Genomic DNA, 25,211 nt, shown 5'->3' on the forward strand with positions numbered 1-25,211 from the left:
ATTACGATTACTTGAAAATGCTGTAATCGTTGTAATCGATTACGATTACTAATCGCGATTACCCCATGTCTGAAAACTTCAACTAACAAACTTCAAAAATCCGCAATTAACTAACCACCAACTAGATTCAGTGCTGGAGCAACTAACTAATTTTTACTATATCACAATCAAAATGACTTTCAAAAGAATAGGAGTGGGAGGAGTTTTGAACCCTCAACCAACCCCTGGATACGCCACTGTTAAAAGTGGTGTCTCGTAACTGGCTGCAAAACATCGTACAACAGAACACCAGTATCACGATTCATGCAAATTGACTACAGTTTTTCCATAGTTGTTCTGACACCCATAGGCGCCGACCTAAATTTTTACATGGGGTGGCCAGATGAAAAAGGGGAGGGGTTTGAAATTGTTCGAAACCTAACAAATTAGCATCAATTTATTACGGTTAAGTACATGCGTAAATGCCCATAATAGATGGATAGGACAAGATTCATCGTGTTAATGAATTCAGCGTATAAGTACGCGTAAGCTTGCCAGCGAGTCCGGCGGTTCAGTAGCGATTCCTCGATCTCGCTTCAATATCAGGTATTCACTTACCACCAAGACGCGCGCGAACAATTGAATACGCAACCTCGGTGACGGTGAAGACGAGCTATTTCGCAAATAAATATGATTGAAGTCGGCTATGTAATCTGTTCTGTAATGATGCCAATTTCAGGTGAATCAGACATGTCGCAACTTTTGATAACACGGCCTTAACACACAGCTTCTGATGTTTTGGTATCTATAGCACGGCCCACTTCTAGGCTTCTTGTAAGACACCTCTTACGCGGTGCAAGGCCGGGTGAAGCGTGTTTAATTAGGCTAGGGTTACCATATTTCAGCAATCCAAATTCCGGACACTCTTTAGCGCCCACTAGTGGATTTCAAAATGAGTTATGACGTCACACCAGCAAAGCTTTGCTCATAGACCAGAGGTGATCACGGTCCGGTTCAGGAGTTTGTGGCTGTGTGTTGTGTAACTGGGACCGAAAGCACATGTTTTCAGCCCCCTCCCGCCCAAATAAACAATGATTTTGAGCCCACACTATAGGGTAATCGATGCAACTTCTGAAGGAGGGGTGCTTGCTATATGCATCTGGCCGTTAAATTATTTGGAAGCTGACTACGTTTAACATATTCGCAAACCCCAGAATAAAGGCAAATGACCCCCCCCCCCACGTTTGGAACCACTATCTTTGAATAAAGCATTTAAATGGCCTTAACGACCACTAGGAATATACCGTTCTCCTATAATTGCGATTTCAATTTGGCTTATTCCAGTAAATGAAGGTCGTTTTTATTTATATTTTATGGCAGTTTTTGCGAGGGTGGTAGTCTCCATATTAAAATTAATAAATGTGATAGTAAATCGCGCGCAGCGCGAAGAAAAATATCATACATCGGCATAAATATTCCAAAACAATATTGTTTTTATGCTGATTTACGAAAAAAATTATGAGCCTACGTCGAAATTCCGGACATTTAGCATATTTTAGAAATTCCTCCCGGACGCTAGTTTGAACAGTGAAATTCCGGACATGTCCGGGAAATTCCGGACGTATGGCAACCCTAAATTAGGCTTACCATACGTCCTCTTTTAAGAAGATTTGTCCTCTTTTTTGACTTTTTTGAAAGTGTCCTCGGAGGACGCCCTTTTGTCCTCTTTTTTGAGATTTTTTCCTCTTTTTGGAAAATTTAGGCAGATTTAGAGCAAATTGCGAGTGATATGCCGTATATTAGCACAGAAGTGAAGCTTCGGCGGGTATTTCGGAGTGAAAAACGGTGATTTTAGGTCTGAGCGAAAAGATTACCTTTTTTTTTTTTTAAGTCATCCACCTGGCAATGTGGAGTAAAAAACGTTATTTGTGCACCGAACGCTCTCTCATTCAAAGTTTCATGCTGGTGACGTCATATTTTGTTACACGATTGTTGATATATAATGTTCTTTCTTATTCTCTACTAGTTGCTGACGATTACTCGTGACGATTGTCAGCCGAAAATATTCGGGTTTCATTTTAATATGAATATACTATTCAATTGTATACTGAAGTTGTGTACCTCCAAGAAGCTCTTCAAACTGTAAGTTTAAAACATGGAGATCAAAAGCAGTATTGAATGAATATAATATTATGAATATAATATATTAAGCTAATGCTCTTGAATAGCTGTTGAAATCAATCAGACATCTGTGGTCGACCAAAGTTCTTTGGCCTCTGGCTGCATGTCGGCTGTAAAAAGTTGTAACCCTTGGTAAAGACTAGGCTTACACGTGAACATCAGTTACACTAAAACGCAGCCTTGTCTTGTTAATCTGCGTGGTCGCAAATGTCTACTCGCAAATGTATGTAGCCCCGAACAGAATATAGTTTCATGATCATCTTTCTCAGGTTGTCAAAATTGGTCAACACTTTCAGATCAGACCGGGCCACACAAGAGAAATATACAAAAAATTAAAATCGCAGAAGGCGGGTGTTTAAGCATTTTGTATGGGGTGGCCACCACCCCATAAATGTGTCATGGGGGGACTGCGCCGCGCCGTAACTTGGCGCCCATGCTGCAACCTATCAATTTGTTAATGTGCATCTAGAACCAAAACTAAAGACTCAATGTGGATATACCAGTATTGCAAATGCACTGTTTACGTTCTAATGATGCAAATTGTTTAGATTTGTTACACACTATAATACATAGCAGGTGGTGGAATAAATTGAAGATTCTGTAAACCTGTAGTGATCACTTCCACATAAAGATGAAAGATCGTCTGTGCGATATAGCCAAGAAACCACTTTCTCAAAAAGTTAACCGCAAGCCTAATATTTGTGCGCATGCTGGCATCATTAATCGTGACTGTGATATATGTGGTAAATCATTCACTTGGAAGAGTCAGCTCAAGTCTCATATGGATATACATATTGGCGCTAAAAAGCACCAATGTGATATATGTGGAAAAGCATTCTCTGCCAAGGGAATCCTTGGATGTCATATGAATACGCATGCTGGCGTCAGAAATCATAAATGTGATATATGTGGGAAATCATTCATTCGGAAGGGCCACCTCTCAGTTCACATGGATATGCATGCCGGTACCAAAAATCACAAATGTGATGTTTGTGGGAAAGCATTCACTTGGAAGAGTCAGCTCAAGTCTCATATGGATGTACATATTGGCGCTAAAAAGCACCAATGTGATATATGTGGAAAAGCATTCTCTTCAAAAGGAATCCTTGAACGTCATATGGATGTGCATGCTGGCGTCAAAAATCATAAATGTGATATATGTGGTAAATCATTCATTCGGAAGGGCCACCTCTCGGTTCACATGGATATGCATGCCGGTAACAAAAATCACAAATGTGATGTTTGTGGGAGATCATTCACTAGGAAGGAAGAACTCACGCACCATATAAAATTACATGTCGGTAACAAAAATCATAAATGTGATATATGTGAAAATTCATTTGTGCACAAGAGTAGCCTCAACAAACATATGGATATCCATGCGGGGGTGAAAAATCACAAATGCGATATATGTGGAAAAGCATTCACTCAGAATCGCCAGCTCTCACTCCATATGGATATGCATGTTGGTATGAAAAATCATAAATGTGATGTTTGTGGGAGAGCATTCACTCAGAAGGGAGATCTCACGCACCATATGAAAGTGCATGCTGGTATAAAAAATCATAAGTGTGATATATGTGGGAATTCATTTGTGCGCAAGTATAGCCTAAACAAACATATGGATATCCATGCTGGCGTAAAAAATCACAAATGTGATATATGTGGAGAAGCATTCACTCAGAAAGACAACCTCAAGCGTCATACGAAAATACATGCCGGTAACAAAAATCATAAATGTGATATATGTGGGAATTCATTTGTGCGCAAGGGTACCCTCAACAATCATATGGATATCCATGCGGGTGTGAAAAATCACGAATGTGATATATGTGGGAAAGCATTCACTCAGAAGGAAACCCTCAAGTGTCATATGGATATGCATGCTGGAATCAAGAGGCATAAATGTGATATATGTGGGAAAACATTTAGTCAGAAGGGCCACCTCATGCGTCATATGGATATGCATGCTTGTAACAAAAAGCAATAATGTTATGTATGTGGGAAAGCATTTACCGGGACGGCTAACCTCAAGCGTCATATGAATATCCAATAGGGCTGTTCAAAAAAACAAGTTTTTCGTCAGATTTCACTAGCTACTTGATAAAATTGTTGGGTTGGTTAAAAAAAACGCTGCACACCAACTTTGGCTCAATTCCAATGGAAAGTTTTGAATTGCGATGATGAACAAAATTCACTTATGGTACTTATGTCATAGCAGTTCCAGTCAATTGAACTGCGGTCCTATTCGTTTATTGTGTGTCCCAAAGTTGAACTTGGAAACAAAGGCATACCACGAGTTGGTTGATATTGAACCTTATGAACAACGTCCTTCAGCGATTGAGCACTTAACTGATAAAAAGTTGGAAGAATGCCTCGAGAAGCCTCTGATTATGTTTCATCCATGCCTCAATCAAACAGTGGAACGACCTGTAAAGCTCGTAACAGAAGCATCAGCACAAGTTTCGGGATTTGAAAGACGAGATGGCCTCATTCGCCAAAAATTAAGTCTCGTAAACTGATGAAAAAATTTGACACAAAAATGCATTTTCAATAAGTCGTTAAATGTGAGTGTTTCATTTTGATGTTTTGAACCGATTGTAAACGGACTGTGTTGTGAATATACTTGTATTATGGGCCCAATATTCGGTATTGTCAGTGTGTTACTTTTCTTTTCAAAAAACTGATGACGGATCACAATTCGTCAGAATAAATGCTGAATTTCAACAAAATGCGTGTATATATTGTTTTTTGGCTATAACTCATTTTGTGTTCACGATAGAGAAAACTTTCTTCTTGAGACAGATAGAAACATGATGCTTCCGCAGATTTTGAGCTATATATCATGACTCTACGACCAGCGGTTGCCGAGATGGGCCATTTTACCCCCCCCCCCCCCATACGCGCAGAAATTGGGGGGTTGCCGGCTGGAAAATGGGGGTAATAACCTGAAGTCACTTTTTATTGAAGTTTTAGGTCATTTGTCAGGATTGAGGAAGCCCGTTTTTCGATTTGAAAAAAAAGTCATTTTCATTCCACCCTAGTGGACATATGAGTATGCGACAGACACTTGAGCATGTGCGTTGAATTATAGGTTTGGGGTATATATCGGGGTTAATTTCAGGGTTGTTTCGTGATAGGGTTGATTTTAGGGTTATAAAGTCACATTCTGAGCTGTCGTTTTCGATTGTGTCGCATGCTCATATATCAGGCAACTAGTTTTGACATCTTGAAAATCGCTAGCCTTACCGCTAAATTCAGTAGAAATGTACGACGTAACCTCCACTCAAATAGCACCGCCGACTAATTTATACCAATCATGTAAGCCTCAAAACACTTTCATTATTGACCATCATTAGATAAGAGTGAGACAATTGAGTATATAATGATGCCGAGAGATTTGTTTCACCCGAGCAGGGTTGTAACAAAATGACCCGAACTCGAGACTGAGCAGTAATCCAGACTAGTCACCAAACATACCATAGTGAGACACAGTATGACTTGGAATCGGATTTGACTCGGTGGTGAGTGGACAATGAGTGGACTTAGTTTTCGAGTTAAAACTATAAAAGTGAGACGGACTTCTGACCGGTAACCTTGTGGCTTGGTTACAGCCCTGATGATAAGACAATCCGTTGTAAAGCTTGGTGATCTCATTCGTAAATGTATGAACGTATTGCAAAATCCAATTACACAATCACACAAAGTTGCATCGAGCGTATCGCGAATGATCTGCTCAAGTAGAGTCTTCGAACAGGAGTCTTTCCAAGATACAATCTGCGTATCACAGGCAAGCTCCTAAACTGTGATTGTATTCGTCCTTATGTAACAGTTCCAATTTGTAGTTAGTGAAGTTACGTTGCTGGTCCATGTAAGTCACGGCGCCATCAGAGGTCACAGAATCACTTTGGTGTAGTCCTGCACGATAGAAAAATATATTGAATTACTCAACATACTCATGCACAAGTAGAAGTAACGACACTAATTTATACTCGGTTACACGCAGAAGTACTCCTCCCACTTTTATCCAACAGTGTTTTAACCAATAGGCTACTTAATTTTTATTACGTTGGATTTCGTAAAATATAAAGTGATTCTGGGATATTTTCCGATCACTATTATGATTGATATTGTCACAACAATTAAGACAAAGTGTCCCATGTAGCATGGTAAGTGAACATATCTCCGTAAATTGCATCGACCGGTAATGGCGGTAATGTCATCAGTTATTTGTGTTAGTCGAGAAGATGAATCTCGCAATTTCGAGTCATTAAGTCATTATCCCTGTTGATTTGAGTTCAAGTCACTATATTTTTTTAAATCCAGTCACTTTACTTGATTTTTAAAAGGTACTCGATTCAAGGCAAATCACTCCATTTTAATTGACTCGAGTCGCATTATAAAAAATTTGTAGTTTACTCGAGTCAAGACAGTCTGCTTCCAAGAGTGACTTGATAGTCTAGTCACTAACTTCAAGTCACAAGTAACATCAACTCATTACATATTTTGAGTGGATTCAAGCCCAGTTACTCCATTTTTGGAGGCGATTCAAATCAATGTCAAGTTGAGTCACTCGATATTCTAAGGTAGAGTCAAGTCATGACACTACCTTAGAGGAAACATTAGGTTATTACACATTTCGACCCGAGTGAAGTCAAGTCATTAGGTCAGCGGTTCTCAAGTCGTTGCATGACAGTCTTTCTCCGGTTGGAAAACTTGGATCCATTATTTGGCGCATAAAATTTGTCTATACTTTTAGATTAGGAGTCCACTTTGACGGCAGAAACTCTCTGCTGGCCGATCAAAATGACGTCGCGGGCCCAATCCGGCCTGCGGTCCGTATGTTGCCCCTCGCTGCGCTAGATGCTGGATGTGATATGTTCAAAAAATATATGTTTCTTCATTTTGGCGCCATAAATGTTACGATCACACCAAAACTATCAGTAGTTAAGTAGATCTCTCGCATGACGCCATTGTGGCTTATGGCGGGGTGGTGAGCGGCTGGAAAACCGGGGGTGGTGAGCGGCTCCTTATACCTTATGGCGGGGTGGTGAGCGGCTATTGCGTCTTATGGCGGGGGTGGTGAGCGGCTCTTATTTCTTATGGTGGGGGTCGTGAGCGGCTGGAAAACCGGGGGTGGTGAGCGGCTTTTATGTCTTATGGCGGGGGTCGTGAGCGGCTATTGTGTCTTATGGCGGGGCGACATGCGGCTATTGCGTCTTATGGATGTGGTCGTGATTCGTACTTTCGGGTATATACATCTCTCGACTGGTGTTGAATATGTATCGAGTAAATAGTCATGTGAATGAATCTTTGTTAATGTGTATATCGTAAATTATTATATATGATGTAGTTTAGTCGTGACAAATGACCGATCGTGTTCTCTTTCGTCGCTATTGATTGCTAGCTGAATAATACTTCAGATCGGATTATTCGCACCTTGTATACCGCTGTTTCGCACCTATAGAATAGTCTGCTGTTCACAGTCGCAACAAGAATCACAAGTATACACATTACACATTCATTTATTACTCTGAAATCAAACTCTTCACAAAAGCACGCACAATCGTATCATTCACTTTTTTATCATCCCCAAAATTATTCAAGTATTCCTTGGCTGAAAATCCTTGTGCTCTTTTAATCAAAAATGCAATAGCATGATCTCCACACACATCTGAAGTTTTACTCTGTAGCTGTTTCCCAGTCACGGAAAATTGATCCGGCTCCAGGAATTCGATTATCTGAGGTTTTAGCGGTCCGAAACCTAGCGAATCATCAAAATGAGTATCGTCATCTCTGTATATACACACCCAGTGAGATCCAGGCAAACTCGATTCATCGTAATTAATGGTGATAGCGAATTTTCCACTAGTTGGTTTCTTCGGTAGCTGATCTACTGGATAAGTTCCTAGATATAGACTTTGTGTGTCAGGATGGTTATAGAGAATATCATTGATCTCAGACGTATTCATATTTCGACGACTTGTCTTTTTTGATTCAACTGTAGAAGATGTTGAAACTCCTTCAAACATAACAAGGTTACGGAGGTTGGTAAAGGCTTCGACGTAGTCAAAACCAGATGCACAGTTCCTGTCTTATGAAGTTGATAACATCCCAAACTATTATCGGGTGTCAAATCAAACACAAAAAGAGTGTATCCATTGACATAATCTTTGCGTGGAATATTTAAAGGTGCCTCGGATTCCCAGCGACCTGTCTGAGAGAATAGTGTCATATAACCTTCGAGTCCGCCATGTTTATCAAAATCGAAATGAAATTCGCGTCCGTTAATTTGACGCCCATCCACACTTAACGAAAGATTTTGAACATCAAAGTGTTTAAAGTTGAATGGGTTTTTGGTCCGAACACCGTTAAATGTCGTGGTCTCGACTAAACCAATTACGATCTTCTTTGGCATGGTGCCGCTAACTAACTCTCTATCAATTTTCGACAAACCCGCCGCGAATGTATGAGTCGACATTTGTAAGCGTATCCAGGGATACTTTGCAGTATTCTTCTGTAATACAGACTTGTGTGCTAAGCTTACACTTTCGGCGATCTTCATCTGTTTGACATACACTTCCATTTCGAGTAAAACAATTTGCACATCCTCCACATCACCGAGCAGACAGAAATTATCTTCGTTACGTGTAAACTTTAATTTCATGTCGACATTATCCAACATACATCTAGACTGTTCAAAAAGACCCATTCGAATTTTTCCGATCAACTCTAGCGGAGTGCTGTTTTTTGTAAGGTCTTTTCGTTTAACATAGCCAGTATTCGCTGCACCAAGAACATCCATAGATCCAGCGACGTCTTTATAAAAACCTTGGCCTTGCACAAAACTCTCCGAGGCCCCGTGAGTATCATTCAACAACCGAGAGATATAAGCTTTGTACGCATGACAATTATCCGAATTTGTGATAACCTCATTTGAAATAGTTACATCGATTTGTTTGAAAAGAGAATCCAACATGTTATTGACCAGGCCCACTTGTGTATCGTTTGCTAAATCAGTTCCATCGCGTTTAGTGAGCTTCAAACGTAATCTCAAGAATGTGTTTTGTAGATCCATATATCGATCCGTCCTTGGTAATTGTACTTCCATGACATTACCTAAACTATGGGGTTTGACGACGACATATTGCGATTCCTCAATACTGGTTTGTGTGTGGGGTATACTAAATATGTTTAATCCAGAGTTATGACATTCTCGGGAATCCGCATGCATCAACATAGTTCTTAGTCGAATATATCCTGTTGTTTACGACGACGTTTGGATGAAGTGTTCTTTGACTTTGTTTTTTTCCTTTTTATAGCTTTTGGGGTTAAAATTTTATCAATCACTCGACCACCAGCTTGTTTACTTCTCTTGACAACACTAGACTTGATCGAGTTACCCCGTAATAGATCTCTCGCTATTTCACCTCCAGTCCGTAACAATTGACCACCAGCGTATTTCGCAATAGGTGTCACTAAACGACCGAGTGATTTAAACAAACTCCCGATACCGGAACCGGCTTGAACTCCACCACTGAAATATCCATAACCATCACCTGTCTGGTTATAATGACGATGGACAGAATGATGATCACACGTGAAAACAACTTTCATAATCGCTTCCTAATGTTAAATGTAGCTTGCAATGAACGACTTATTATATTTATAGGTTCCCCAAACTCATCCCTGAGGTAAAGACATACAGAATCTACAACATCTTTTGAAACAGGGAAATAATACGGGTTTGTCGCTGTCCAATTATGTGCGACATCACCATGTGTCAGCGGTATAACTCGTAATAAACGCGCTAACGTATCTCCAAGTAAGTGAGGGTGAATAATATCGCAATACACAAACAAATATTGACCAATCGCCGGTTCGGTTAAAGTGAAATCGATCTCCATGAGGGCTAATTCACAATATCTCGTCGGGATGTTGTTGATGGTGAGTAGTCTGTGTTCAAAATCAGCACCAAGCATAGAGGTGGTTAACGTCACTATTTTCATCGTGCGTGGAGTGTCAATGTGGTCTCTATATCATGTACTAACTGACCGTATTGGTCCCGGATGGTGATTTTTATATCGCGGATGTGGTTAATCGACACTGGGAAATAAAACGGTTTTTCATATACAACTTCTTGTCTCATACACGTCTCGTTATTTACTTGGATCACACGAAGCAATTGACTCATGTAATCACCCACCGGATGATGTCGTAGTACATTGATATACACAAAAAGATATCTGAGGTGGGGTTGAGTTGGTTTAGGTTTGATCGACGTCGCATTACATACTGGTGTCGACACTTGATCAACTACACTGAAATAATTCGTGAATATATCCGTGGGGTGGAGTGTGATACGTTTCGGGTAACGAATTCGGAAAAGTTCATCGTTGATTCTTTCGGTGAAACAGTGTTTGAAACTGTCAGATAATATTCTTCGCGTCAACTCGAGGTTGTTTGCATAATTCCCAAGTGGTGTTAGGTACGCTTCTACTATTCGATCTTTCTCATTATGTAGCTCCCAGAGTGCTTGATCACGATTGATTATAATTCGATCAAGAGATTCACTGACAAAACTCATATCCATCAACGCAAGCTCATTACAAATAATTTCATTCGGTAACACCACCGTGAATTCACCTTTGGTGCCAGACAACGTGATGTAACTCATATTGAATCAACAGCTCTACGACGGAAGCGTAGGGTTACTGTCACTGGTGCTTTTCGAAATTTAATAGGGTTGCCAGCTGCATCACGTAGATAAATTCGTATCGTTCTAAAATTGTTTCTCGCTAAAGCAAAGAAGTATGGTTTTGGGAATATGTTGATTTGGTTTTCATTCGGTTTAGCGGTTACAGTAACCACCCGTAAAAGTTGTTGCAGCTTGTTACCATGTGGTCTTGGTTGTATCAGATCGCAATACACATAAACCTTATCAATCCGTTCCAACTTTATCGCAGGTGTAAATATAAATTCCACCACTCCGCGGCGACGAGATACAACGCGTCTAAATGTTATTGTGTCCAACACAGAACCAAGCGGTATCAGTCCGTAAGGCTCGGGTGAATCATGCGTGGTATGGGGTATGTGTTTGGCGCTAGAGTCTGCGGTATCGGTATTTATGGGTACACCTCGCTTGTGTCTTTTTTTACTCGTGACTAATCTTCTGAATGTGATTCTAAAGTCACCGAATCCTTGTAAAATGAAAATGTCCCCCATGTAATATTTCTCGTACGATTCTAGCATTTCACCGATGCTGTAATACGAGCCTTCGGGAATATAATACCGTTCGGTGTATCCATTTGCATCGACAAATCCAAAACCTATACTTTTCGCTGTCACTTCAATTCGCGGTTGAAAATCATGTGGGAAGGTCAGCTCACATAATCCCAGCTCATGGCGATTCATTTCTAATTCTTTGTAAAGTTCCGTTTGAAAATCTGTGCTAGTATTCGGGAATTTATCCAAACTCGCATTCGAAGGTAGAGTCAACAACATTTTATTGTTTCTTTCAACATATACGGTGAGGTGATGGATTCGGTAATAAATACCCAAGTGAAGAAGACAGTAGCGTTAAATATATCTCACGATCCACCCCGACAGAAATTTGATATAATGAAAACACGATTACACACACTAACATACAAATCTGTACAATAAACACAATCTGGTTTTTCAGACTGTTCGAGACTTGACCCACGCGAGATGAGACGGAATCAGAATCCATAGTTTGGTTGAACAACATTTTCAGCGTCTATTTATACAAATCCGAGACCCAGGAGTTAAATGTAGATGGGTAACCCAACCATTTTACAAGATATTGCGTTTTCTTTCCTTTCCTGCGAGTAGACAGGATTTTTTCGATATTGTAAATATTATTATTTTTCGTTATTGGTTGTAACTCTTCACGCTGAAAGCGACCGTCTATAACTTCACCATGGTAGTCTTTCAATTGATAAGTAGGAGGGTCACCTTTACGACATTGAGATACGAAAAAGATTTCTTCGGTCCAACTCGCCAAGGCACTTTTTACAAAATTACCACGCGATTTCGAAATCCTGACCGGTGTGCCGATAGTTAGTTTGGGTTTTTTAGGGGTCATGTCACCGTATAACCTGTGGAAAATTTGTTCTTGATTTGAATAATCAACATCTGCTGGAGGACACCCTATAGCAACGTGAAAAGTAGTGTTATACCCCCGGCATATCTCAGACAGGACACTGACATAATTCAAAGTCTTATTATGCGTGAAATAACGGTATAACACTTGCTTCACAGTACGAATAACACGCTCGCATATCGACGCTTTCAGTTCACTATTTGTATGAAAATGTCGCACATTGTTCTCTTTTAAGAAAGTCTGAAACGCACGATTAGTAAACTCAGAACCTTGATCACTTTGAATAACATGAGGTATACGATCCTTAAATATTTCCTTGAATCCGCGAATAATACCTTGCGAGGTTTTGTTTTTGAGTGGATACAGATATAAAAATCGGCTGAAACAATCGATCGTCACCAACACATATTTAAAATTATCGTTTTCTTTTGAAAGATTTTGCATATGCATGAGATCGGTTTGATACTGAACACCGAGACCGGACGTAATCACTCTAGGTCTCTTAAATTTCTTTCGATAGGGAAAATGTTTTGTGTACGCGTCCTTGCTCGAAAGAAACTCCTTGACTTTGGCTCTATTCCGCCCTCTAGAGAATACGTATGCACCGCGATAACTACCGGGTAGCCCTGGCGTGAAATACTTAGTATGGCTCCCATCCGTATCGTCTCGGGGTTTTGGGTGTACGACCGCTTTTCGTCGGGGCATGCTGAGTCTTTACTTTGCTTCGTTGGCTACTCGGTGATGGTATAGGAATCCTTGATGGTTCACCCTTGATCAGGCGTCGCAGTGCGTCCAACTCACTAGCCGAAAATAGATTTCTTTGTTCTGATATATCGATTTTCATCGGTTGATTCAGTGTGTCGTGTTTTGTTTGATAACGATTTAGTGCGTCGTTATATAAGGCTAATTTTCGTTCTTGGGGTATGTTCATCTGTAATATGTCGCTCATACATTTGTCGATATCCAAATTCAATTTCTGAACGTCAGCTCCGTTGATCGGGCTCGGATTTATGAAGATTTTTTTAAAAGAAGTCATTTTTTGAAAAGATTACCGAGTAAACCAGTGACGACGGGTAGGATGCTTGATAATAGAGTCATAAACATACCCCCATGCTGGTTAACCATACGTTTCTTATGTCGAATGGGGATGTCTTTCCTGACAAGTCGACGTAAACTACATTTATGAGCTGATAGTCGCTTTCTTTTATACTTCGAAAGAGGGATGTTACCGTTTAAAATGTTCTTTGTACAATCGCATATACACTCGATCAATTCTTTGCTGGCTCCCGATATAATTTGCTTGCGTATCTCGGGTTTACTTTTATGTAGGAACTCTAGTGTGGGTATATGTCGCCGTGTCCGAGCTGGCACCTTCGTCATTTTGAGTTAAAAGTCGTCTCTGTGCTTGGCTATTTATACCATCGGGCTATAAACCACCATGGTTTCACCAGGAAATATATTGGTCATAATTTTCAGGCGCTTCTTGCGTGACATCAAGAAATAAATAACCATGAGGTCGTCTAGCAGCGTCACGATAAGCCTCTGTTAAAAATCTAGAATTTGGGTACATTTGTCGACCAAGAAAACTGATCTGCTGTTGGTCGCGTGGATTCTTGAAAATCACCATATACGAGCTTGAGAGACTCAAGTCACGTGCTCCTTTACCCTTGTGGTACAGGTTCTGTGTGATATAGCAAATTGACTTTGCCGAATGATGAGAAAATCTTGTAAAGTAGTCTGCAATTTTCGCTGTCTCGGTCATGAAATCATCCACTATAATCAAGGTGTCTTCAGAGCAAACCTTCAACTCTTCTAAAATATCTAGACCGGCGTGGAATTCTACGTTATGCATCGTCTTGAAAACCTCCTGATAATTATTGTAACAATATACGACTCTGGAAACACTTGGTTTAATCATTGATGTGGCATGCCTAATCAGCTTTGTGACGAAAGTAGTCTTCCCACTTCTCGAAGGACCACTCACAATGCATGCGAAAGGGTGGATCAATTCCATCGTTTGTTGTTTATTGAAAACTCGATAAAGTGCATGTGTTTATATATCATCAAGGTTGGGAATATCCACTGTTGTAGTCATCTTGTTCTAGTGGAATATATAAACCCAGTAGAGTTCGATTTAACAATTTTCCACGGGTTATGAAATCTTCATCTGTCCCTCGTAATTTCGTCAGTGGAAGTTGTAGTGTTACGAACGCTTTATTCAGGTCGTCAAGCAGCTGATCCCAATCTGCAAAATAATAAATCACTTAAGAGGATTCATAATACGAGGGGATTCACAGCGCTTCAAAAGCTAACAGCGTTACAACTATAGACCTCACCTTTGGAACACTCTTTCAAATCTTTATGTTGTCTCGACACGCGTTGTTCGTATAATTCATGTGATATCTCTCGATTTAAATACAGCTCCACGAAGTGTACATGATCACGGCGTTGCACAAGTGTCTTTTCGTGTAACCGAGTCAGACCTGCTTGTTCCAGAACAGATATTATATAATCACTAGCCATCTGTAAAACAAGACACAGATTTCAGGAAATATTATCACTAAAACGTTTTAGTTACAAGTTGACATTTCGAAAACACCCACAGATTGTAAACAAAGTTTCACCTAAAACTATCAGTGTTCACCACAAGATTATGTTCACAATGACCAAGGGAATCATGTTTGCAAAAAATCATCGGTTGTAGCATCACTACTTTCAGAGTCAGAACGAGGTCGTTTCGAACTGTTTGCGACTCTATGTTGATCAAGGAAAAATTGGAATTTTCGATGTCGCTTGCGGGTTCTCAAGTAGGCTTGTCTCTCTTCGTGACCGAAAAGCGGTATCCACGAACAATTTTTTCCCAAGACCACATAATTTGTCAGCTTTGCTCTGTTGAATAGGATGTGGTTATCACTCGGCATCTTTCGATCGGGAAATTGTAGTTGAAGTAGCGCTTCTATGCAGACACTTCGGACACGGGTCCATTTCTCGTCTAGTTCCTGACGGCGCGCCTTGGATCGATCGGGTATCGTGCGGTCTTGTGAGTTGTCATCGGTACCGCGAATCGAGAGCTGTGTTAATTCCTGCTCCAGTTCAAGCGTCTCTTTGTGCAAACTATTTAAATCCAATTCTGACATTACTGACTCAATATATGAAATAGCGTTATCCATCTGGAAAACAAATGACACATCAACACATAAAAAATACAAATAAATCATAATAATAGCAGACACACAGATAAAATACAATAGCACACAAAATATACAATTACACATTCAATGGCAGGGTTGATACACCATCCTCGAGCACTCGGCGTTTGGCATAGAAATAGGAAAATGTTTTACGCTGTTGTTTGTATGTATAGACACCCCTATCTCTGCACCGAAACCCCTTGTTCACTCCCCCGACAGATTGCCTAGATGTCAAGACACCCAGAAAAGTTTCGAAATCGACTGGGTTGGATTTCTGGAGGCCTTTGGAAGCTAATTTTTTCTTTGGTCCATCACAAAAGTAATTTTTGGATTGGAGACCGCAGAAAGATGTACCACCTTCGTACTCCACTTTCATCAAACCCGGTTGACGAAGGTAATAGGCATACGTGTCTTTGCAACACTGTCGCGAACGGTCAAAAGAAACCGGATCAGCCAAAAACTCAGCTCGATGCTCGTCACAAAAATAGCGTGGAAACCAGTTCTCGTATTCCACATAAAATTCATCTCTTTTCTCGGGGATAAGGATATCGTCGAATGAGGCTGAATGCGAAAGATAGAGGGAGTCTGTGTCCATCATTAATAGCATGAAGCACTCGTCGCGGAAATATTTACACAAGCAGTCATAAAAAAACGAGAGCATCTTGAGCTTAGCATTGTTATAAACCCAGAACCCCACTTGAATACAGTTACCCCACTTGATCGTTTTAGGTCGCTTCGTTACTTCAAATAGATCAGCGTTCAATTCATCATATTTCACAAAAAAGCGATCCTCAACTTTGACATCCAATTCACTTTTATCACAGTAGGTGGTTCGTTTGAATTTACGTGGATTCATCAAGACCCGACCATAGCTGCTGTTTCCGGCTAATTTTTGTGTCAGGGCAATAATCTCTAGGTTAGGGTCACGGTCCCCAGCCCGTCGACAGTCTGAGACATTTTTCGCAAAGTTGTCAAAACAGGTCTTTTTTGTGAATTCGACCGCCTCATGGATTTTTGATATAATCAATCCGTGCTCTACATACCACTTGATCAAGTCAGAGGTCAACAAGATTTTCTTGCCCCAGTATGAAGCAACTAACATGCGCGTGGGTTTGGTGAGTAATTTACGATCAATGGCAAACTGTTTCATGTGTCCTGACAAATGCTCGCGAGACACCATCGTATTTTTGAATATCGGACATAGTTCAACAAACTTCCTTTGCAAATGTTTTGGCGTAAAAATATCGACTGATAAACACCCAAAGAATGTACCGGTCATTACCATCTCCATCAATTTATGCGCGGTGACAGACTTGGTTCTATTCAATTGCGGTTGAATTCCGTTAAGATATCGCACAATATCAGGATTTTCCTGTTTCTCCGTGCGCCAGTCACATTCCCATTTACATACGACTTGATAATTGAGGCTTTTGTAATAATCATGAACACGTTTAGTTCGTTCTCGACGTTCCAAGTCATCACAGCCAAATCTGCACTGATGTGCGTGAAAATGACACCCAAGAAAAGACAAGATTACCCCTTGACCAGCTGAATTACGATAGAACCCATCAGTAGGATAATTACGAGCTCCTACGCGGATTTCAGGTCCATTAAAAGCATGGTGGACATGTACATTGTGAATGTGCGAATACCAGTTCAGCCATTGAGCTGCTGTCTCCCCCCATTTCGGCGCGGTCTTGACAGGTTTGAATTTAGTACACTCAGCATCGAGTGGTTGCCAATGTACCGGGAAACCAGTTGGACTAGGTTCACTCAAAGCAAAAAGGTATAACGAATTGCTGTCCAGCCCTGTTACATGTTGGGTGATCTGAGCGTTTTCCTTGTAAAAAAATTCTTTGATTCGAGTTTCACCCTGTTTTTGAAATCGATGGAAAATGACTGACGGTCCACCCACTAAATTGTCTCTGAATAGCGAAACCAGATCCTGGTGTTTATCATTGAACAAGGTGAAATCACGTGGGATGCTGTTGAAAAGATGCCTCGATACAACCCCGGGTAGGGAGACAGCTTCTTTGAATATATCCACACTGAACTGACTTTTGAAAGATTGAAATTGTTTTTCTAACCCCTCAATGAAGTAGTGAGTATCGATTGCGTTGTACCATTTGAGATAATCACGTAAAGTAGTCATTTTGTTATCATTCCAAACCTTCAAACAGTTTTCATATTCAGCTGTGGATATATTACGACCCTTTAGCGAGCTGTAAAAGTCGCTGTGGCTAGGAAGACTCGTATAATCCAGCTTTTCCAAACTAGTCAGAAACTCATACGGAAAATGACCCTTAGCGGCGCTACATTTGAAGGCCTTCAAATAAGCATCGTACGAGAACCCGGGTGCCAAGTAATTCACAATATCCAAAAATTTAAGTCTGTTAGTTGTCAACGAGAGGAAGTTGTTACCGCGCTTCAATACATTCAGATTTTCATCAACAAGTAAACCCATCAAGTACTCTTTGAGACAGTTCAAGTCATACCGACCACCATTGAACGACAAAACAGGGATCTGTTTTAAATATCGCATAAACTCCTCTTGTAAACGTTCAAGAGGTATTTTTCTCTCGGCGGGGTCGAGCGCCTTCATTTCGGTAATTTTACATTCGAGCGTGTCCAAGTAGTGTTGATATTCCATCTGTAACAACCTAAATGACTCACTTTGAATATCATGAAAATGATCAACCATTTCCGCACACAAGTCATTTGGGTCACCGTTCGAGACAATTACATACGGTTCCAAGAATCCTTCCACATTAGAAGAGATGCTAACCGAAATAGGAATATGTTTACACTCCCATGAAGTTTTGGAGGAATCTGGAATATCACACTTTTCAAACATGCTCTCTATGTCGAACGCGATACGGTATTTGAAATAACGAAGCTGGTGGGGAACGAACACCCCTTCTAGATCGAGTTTTTCAAAAATGTTCAGAGGAGGGCTATACACACCACCCGGAAACACTTCAACGACACCCGTTGTACATTTGTGTCTGGTCAATTCATGCTGCAAATTAAACAATCGTTGACAAACATCACATTTATAGGTCTCTATATATCGCCTCATATCGGTAATGAGACAGAAGTGCGCATTTTCTAAATGTAAGTACACAGGTTTCGCTTCATAGGTACTACGCCGGAGTGCACAGGCTTTACCCTCGGTCTTGGTGTACACGAATATAGCAACATTAAACAAATCCTCGATATCATCCAGCATATCAAGAGTCACACCGGATTCTACATTTACACCATACACCGAAGTAAATTGTTGAGCCAAATCTTTGGTGTCTTTTCCCAGTGAGTGGGCGATACACCGAAAAGCACACAGATTGTCATTGTACCGATGTCTATTTTTTCGACGTGTAAATGTTAAGATACATCTTGATTGCGCAAGTCCCGGAGGTATTTTGATATCGGCACAACCAATCAGTAAATGACCCGTTGGGTATACATAAAACTGTACATTAGTCAGACAGACTGGTAGCGACTTTGTATCTGATCGAGAGTTTTGTAACAAATCAAGTGCGGTTTCCAAGCGAATAGATTCAACAAATTCATCGAATTCAGGTAGTGTTGAAATTAGCGCCGGTGTTTCTAATACACTATCGATGTTTGCCGAAGCATGAAAATACCGAAATCTCAGAGTCTCAGTGTGATATAAAATGAAGGCATGTGCGTAGTTCACTTTAAAGGTATGTGACTCGGAGAAAAATATCGCTTGGATATCGCGGTAAACATCCGTTAGCTCACGATCGATAACTCGAATATTATACACATGACTGGTCTTTTTCACTACATACGATTTTATCGCTTGCCAGTTCTGATTTACAACTTCTTGGCGTTCGTCGCCAATCTCTGGTGGTGCATTCGGTTCTTCGCGAACACGATTCCGTCTGCGTCGACTCATCTGTAAAATTAATAACACGTGGTCAAATTCAGCACTTGAGGAACATGAAACTAGTCTTACTTACAATCTAGTTTCTTTGTTGGTGTCTTCGATTCTTTATGCTTAATAAAACAAGCAACACATCATACTATGCTCATTAACGTTGTGTTATAGCAGATAACTTACCGATAGACTAGTGCGTTCGACTTGAGTTTGCTCTGTCTGTTCAACAACAAAATCATTACATCATGTTCACTAGTTCTGAACAGTAATAACTCACCTATGCAATTCTTTACTTCAATTCCGACGTTTGTTTTGTCTGTAGGATGAAGGAATAACATATTATATTCATAAATCAAAGTAGTCATACCGAATAACTTACTAATTAACTCCTTATCCAGCGATCCGCGTTCGAATATATCCAGACAGTCAGCCACGTTGTTCGCTGCTCGACGCCCGGAGAGAAAGACCTAAACCGCTGATTCGAGATTACAAGACCACCGACGCCGCTAGTGGTTGCGCTTTCAGAAGCTATTGTTTATTTATGGCTCTAATGTAAAATCTGAAACGGAAAACAGAAATTGAGAATACACACTCACAAAAATGAAAATCATTCAGCACAATCACAAATTATACTTCAATTTCGTTCTAGTCTCTAGAAGTCGATGCAAGTACTCGTCGGTTGCGGTGTTTAATTCAGGTTGAATCTCATCAAGACTCCAACGCTGACCCTTGACAGCAAGCAGTCGTTTGATGTCAGTCATGAGCTTTGTGACTGTCAAATTTTTTTTCTCCATCAATGAGTCAACATAGCATAGTATTGAACCTAAATGCGGTTTAACAACATCAATAGTCTGGAGGTGGCTGACCATCTTGTCAACTGTGTATTGACATAGTTTTTCTTCCTGCTTCTTCTTACCCCTCGTATCGTCGCGAAAATCGTCGTCATCTTTTAAAACACTCACGGTTTTAGACTTCACAGGTTTCTTGCCAGCCTTCTGTCTGGGTTCAGTACGAGTCGAATTTTTCAATTTATCATTACAAAGCTGTTTAGCTGGTGGTATGCCTACCCCCACAGTTGTCGATATGGTTCTTTTTCGAGCCAGCTTCCTGTTTGATGCAGATTTAGGAGTATCAACCGCCGATAGCGACTCAGCAGAGCGTGGTAGCGTCACACCAGAAGTCGACGGCTTCTCGGTACTCAGTAATTCGAGGTTAACGGCCGCCTCATCGATCGGTACACACGGTGTCGTCACCAAGTTCGTGAGATCATTAATCACGCTTTCTCTAGCTAGTTGACCCGACTTCAGCCACGCCTGGTGCGCTATATCTGCATGGTTTGGTCGCATTTCGATCGTTGTCGTAGAGTCGCGTTCTGTGGCTTCAACCCTTAAATCAGGCGTCATCAGATCACCAGGATTAATCGCATCAAAGATATCCGCATTCTCTTCAAATTGCGATTCAAATGCGTTTGGTTCATAACCAAATTTATCAAGATTATCTATCTGAGCCTCGGCCATTGTATAATAATTAATCTAACTGCTCCAACGTTTATGTCTGCGACAGTGAAGTATAACAACCGAATCTCGGTGGTGTCTATTTATAGATTTAATTTTTCACACGCTAACACAGACCCCTTCTTTCTAGGTGATCGAGCGGTATATTTCACCATTTTAACACCTCGCGGTGTCATGGTTTACTTTTTCAGTTGATAGTTACTCGTTATGACAACTAGTGTGATCATTGAGAATTACCTTCTGTATTATCATAACTTAACAACCCCCACCTTGAGCGAAACGGAAAAATTCATCCACAGAGTGCTAGATTTCTATGTACATGGAGAAAACGTGAACCGTGTTCGAAAGTGTGATTTCGCTGCCTTGGTTAACTCGATTCGATCATATGGCGTCGACTGGAATGGTGTTTTTAGTGTCATAAGCATTGCAGCGATGAAAAGCGACATTCATGACATCGCGGTGTACAGAGATTTAACAACAGACATCTTGAATACTCACTACAGTACATTGATAAGTGACTGGGTAAGAAGAAAATTCATTCGTGTCCTTTACCACTTGTGAATGGTGTAATTTCCTACAGAATTCCTGTAAAGTCTACTTCAAACCAAGTCTATTCGCACGGATCATCAGCGTTATACAAAGGCTGTTAACCTGTTTTATAACACGTGGTTAATTCTATAAATGACGATTGATTTGTTGATGACTCTCACTTTACCAAACGATATGACATCGAACAGCATCAACAACAACATGCAAGTCGGATCAACTTCAAATTTTCACGTCGGCGTCAAATTCGTTTCATCACCCAAAAGAGGCGGCGTTTGTCAATATCTCAAAGGTATATTCATCGACAATAATAATGAAGAGATATCTTTCACGTGTTTCAATCGTGAATTGTTCGGAGCCATTGAGAAAGCATTCTCCAAACGAAAAAAACTTATGGTCAAATCCGGTTGGGTCCAAATTGATAAATTTACTGGAAAACCTGCTGTATTACTGGGACGGGCTTCGTCAGTAACCACGCATGGAAAATCGAGACATACGACTGAAGAATACCCATTATTGACCTGCGAATCGGTATACGGAAATAAAGATGAATACGTTTCGATCGCCGCTACTTGTGTTTCTCGAGAGGAGAAGACGGTCAATTCTGACGCCGGAAAGGAGTTGAAATTATACAGTTTTACATTAAAAGACGATACTGGCGAGGTGGTTTTGGATCAATGGAACAAAGCCTCGCTCGCACCCGGGAAGAAATATCAACTCACTCGTGTTAAAAACTGTATCGGTAGATTGAAAATCGATCAGTTAACTAGACTTGTTGAATTGAAAGAATAGTTTGCGTATTTGTATACCACAATACAATATTTCATTTCGTGTAAAATGCTTGACCTATGTGATTCGACAACTGGGTTAGCGCGGTGTTGTTCAACTGCTCGAGGTGTGAATATTGTGCTATCGCGGTGAAGTCGCGACTGTGAACAGCAGACTATTCTATAGGTGCGAAACAGCGGTATACAAGGTGCGAATAATCCGATCTGAAGTATTATTCAGCTAGCAATCAATAGCGACGAAAGAGAACACGATCGGTCATTTGTCACGACTAAACTACATCATATATAATAATTTACGATATACACATTAACAAAGATTCATTCACATGACTATTTACTCGATACATATTCAACACCAGTCGAGAGATGTATATACCCGAAAGTACGAATCACGACCACATCCATAAGACGCAATAGCCGCATGTCGCCCCGCCATAAGACACAATAGCCGCTCACGACCCCCGCCATAAGACATAAAAGCCGCTCACCACCCCCGGTTTTCCAGCCGCTCACGACCCCCGCCATAAGAAATAAGAGCCGCTCACCACCCCCGCCATAAGACGCAATAGCCGCTCACCACCCCACCATAAGGTATAAGGAGCCGCTCACCACCCCGCCATAAGCCACAATGGCGTCATGCGAGAGATCTACTTAACTACTACTATCGTTGGAAGCGTATGCATTAATATTGCATTAGCCTCCATCTATCTTGGCGGAAGTGGTTTTCGTCACTACTCGTTCATATCAAAACGAAGACGCGGATTTTCAAGACACGACCACGTACTTCAGGAAATACAGCAGCAAAATTATCTTTGAAAAAATAAAAGTCTACCAATATCTACATAAATATTATGATGTTATTTTCAAGAAAGATCATTATTTTGCTGTTTATCACAAGCCTACAGTTCATATTTCACAATACAGATATGAAGGTTGGACGATAATTGAGATAAAATTGAACTAAAACTTGAGGGGGTCCGCGAGGGTCCGTGACGGTCAAAAGGGGTCCGCGAAGCCAAAAAGGTTGAGAACCACTGCATTAGGTTTCAAATGCAACTCGAGTCAAGTGATGCCAAATAACTTAGTTTTTAAAACTCAATTCAAGTCACACAAAGGACACTCAAATCAGGTTACGTCACCTGAAAAAGTTGCCATTGATCGGACTAGAGGTGGTCAGTAGCTAAGTCAGAGCATAGACTACGGTACTTCTACTCAATAGTTTTCAGTTTCCAGGCAAACCAAGGCCAGAATATTCATTATTTTTCTCACTTGGAGATCACTATTTGTATTTGAACTAGAGTAGAAATTGACAAGGTTGTTTCCACTTCCACTTGAGTACCAACAATGACTACTTTGACAACCTCTGAGCACGCATGAGAAAACATGCAAAAACGTAAATTTCAAGTCTCAGAAATAACATACCGTCTGATTAGATAGCAAGAGGGTGGAATCATGTATTCATTCTTCTCCATTTCCGATAAAGTTTCGTGCAACATCTGACATTCGAACGGTGGTTTACCGACCAATAATGTAGGCTCTACCTGCGATAAGGAAAAATATACATCAGATTATCAATTTAGATGTTTGTTGCTCAGATAACTTAATACCGGAAGTTATCTGTAGGACCGGCGCAATGATTCGAGTATTAAATCGAATGATTCGAGTCGAGTAGTGAGCGATGATTTTCTGTAGTATTGAAACGATACAATTCTTGCCAATAAGAGTTAATTTATCAATTGTCACAGCGTTATAACCTCGTATGGTCACGCGCTCGAGGTCCCGAACGCTTCGGGACCGCTCGAGGAAGGTTTCGTTTGGTCACATGTCCGTTCTATACTATATAACTTTTCTGACCCCGGCATGTTCCCGACTACGTAGGAAGTTCGTTTTGGTCTCGTTGGATAGCTATCAAAAATACAAGGAACCGTTTTTGGAATTGGGTTGTCATCCGCTTTTTGCTACTACCTTCTTCTTCTTATGACGATTTTTCGGGTTGACGAGCGATCGCAATTGGACCACACTAGTCTCGTAAATGATTGTGGCGTTAAAACAAATCATTCACTACAATGTGCGTACCATTTGCATTTGTACCCTACGATTTAATATAAACACTCGGTGCAACAGACTTTCACTGAAGACAAAACATGTTCTATACTTATTCGAAAATTCATTTTTGTATATAAGGTGGAAATTGAGCAGCTTGCATTCGAGTAATTGAACTATCCGTAGTCCCCGAGATGTTATTTCAGGGTCACACTTAGCGATTCAATCACAATACAATGTCCTTTACTTTCTGGAACTTAACATAAATTTTGTGTATCGGTATAATAAATCCGTGTATATAATAAATGAAATACAAGAATGCAGCTTCTACTTCAGAGCTATTCTCCAGTTACACTGCATTCTGACTCAAATTCTTTTTCCGTTAAGTTTAGCTGGACAGGGATGCCGAATTATTACGTTTGTCCTAATTCCCTATCAGCTATAGCCTTATCAATTTAGTTGTCTCGGCTTGTCTGGTAGTCTAATCACCACCAGTCCGTTGAGTGAATTAGCTTCTCCCGCCCAAACGCGCGAAGCGCAAGTAATTTCTTCAGTTTCATGACTGAATTGGTCAATATGATTGGGAATTGCATGCATTGCTATCAATTTTTGTCCTGTCTTTTTTCACGTAATCTGATTTACCGGTAGAGCTGAGTGAGGTGTGTATATTGCGGGTCGACTGTCTACCGCCCGCTGGGCTCAGTTTGCAAGGACAGGACTATTCGGCATCCGGACATCTCGATATCGAAGATTGCCGCTAAAATGCGATAATCCTTTTGTGCCTATTGACGATCTTTCTGTGAGCGCAAACGCGAATATACCCTCTCTCGCAATTGCTAATCGGCTAAATCCGGCACTTTTTCATTTTCAGATGGGGACAGTCTACAGAGAAAGAAATCGTGTGACAATCAAACACGCGAAGCACGAAGAACGACTTCACCA

At 40.6% G+C, this 25,211-nt stretch overlaps 3 protein-coding genes and 1 long non-coding RNA gene across 5 annotated transcripts in view; 1 reads left to right on the plus strand and 3 right to left on the minus strand.

Annotated features, from left to right (window-relative positions):
* Positions 1–25,211, minus strand: part of LOC145444738 (serine/threonine-protein kinase PLK1-like) — a 261,677-nt gene that overhangs the window by 124,427 nt on the left and 112,039 nt on the right. The window lies entirely within an intron of this gene.
* Positions 1,980–5,266, plus strand: LOC145434156 (uncharacterized). Its single transcript, XM_080311509.1, has one exon. The coding sequence runs from the start codon at positions 2,792–2,794 to the stop codon at positions 4,148–4,150; it is 1,359 nt and encodes a 452-aa protein (XP_080167635.1). The 5' UTR covers positions 1,980–2,791; the 3' UTR covers positions 4,151–5,266.
* On the minus strand, positions 5,796–23,956 carry LOC145451131 (uncharacterized). Its single transcript, XR_013918702.1, has 3 exons — positions 23,834–23,956; positions 23,649–23,767; positions 5,796–6,078 (listed from the first exon to the last, which is right to left on the minus strand). It is a non-coding gene; the product is annotated as an uncharacterized LOC145451131 (long non-coding RNA).
* Positions 14,295–18,444, minus strand: LOC145434155 (uncharacterized). Of its 2 annotated transcripts, none has more exons than XM_080311799.1 (2): positions 14,623–18,444; positions 14,295–14,531 (listed from the first exon to the last, which is right to left on the minus strand). In XM_080311799.1, exon 1 carries the CDS (start codon positions 18,329–18,331, stop codon positions 15,554–15,556), a length of 2,778 nt encoding a protein of 925 aa, XP_080167925.1. In that variant the 5' UTR covers positions 18,332–18,444; the 3' UTR covers positions 14,295–14,531; positions 14,623–15,553. The 2 variants fall into 2 exon arrangements, with proteins under 2 accessions (XP_080167925.1, XP_080168460.1); XM_080312334.1 differs by having other exon boundaries at positions 14,623–15,551.

Source organism: Botryllus schlosseri, chromosome 1, assembly GCF_051294905.1.
Source record: "Botryllus schlosseri isolate E-star chromosome 1, Bs_hap1, whole genome shotgun sequence".
NCBI lineage: Eukaryota > Metazoa > Chordata > Ascidiacea > Stolidobranchia > Styelidae > Botryllus > Botryllus schlosseri.

Coding starts and splice junctions, on each gene's coding strand:
- LOC145434156 (XM_080311509.1), top strand. CDS start 2,792: ATGAAAGATCGTCTGTGCGATATAGCCAAGAAACCACTTTCTCAAAAA.
- LOC145434155 (XM_080311799.1), bottom strand. CDS start 18,331: ATGTTTGAAAAGTGTGATATTCCAGATTCCTCCAAAACTTCATGGGAG.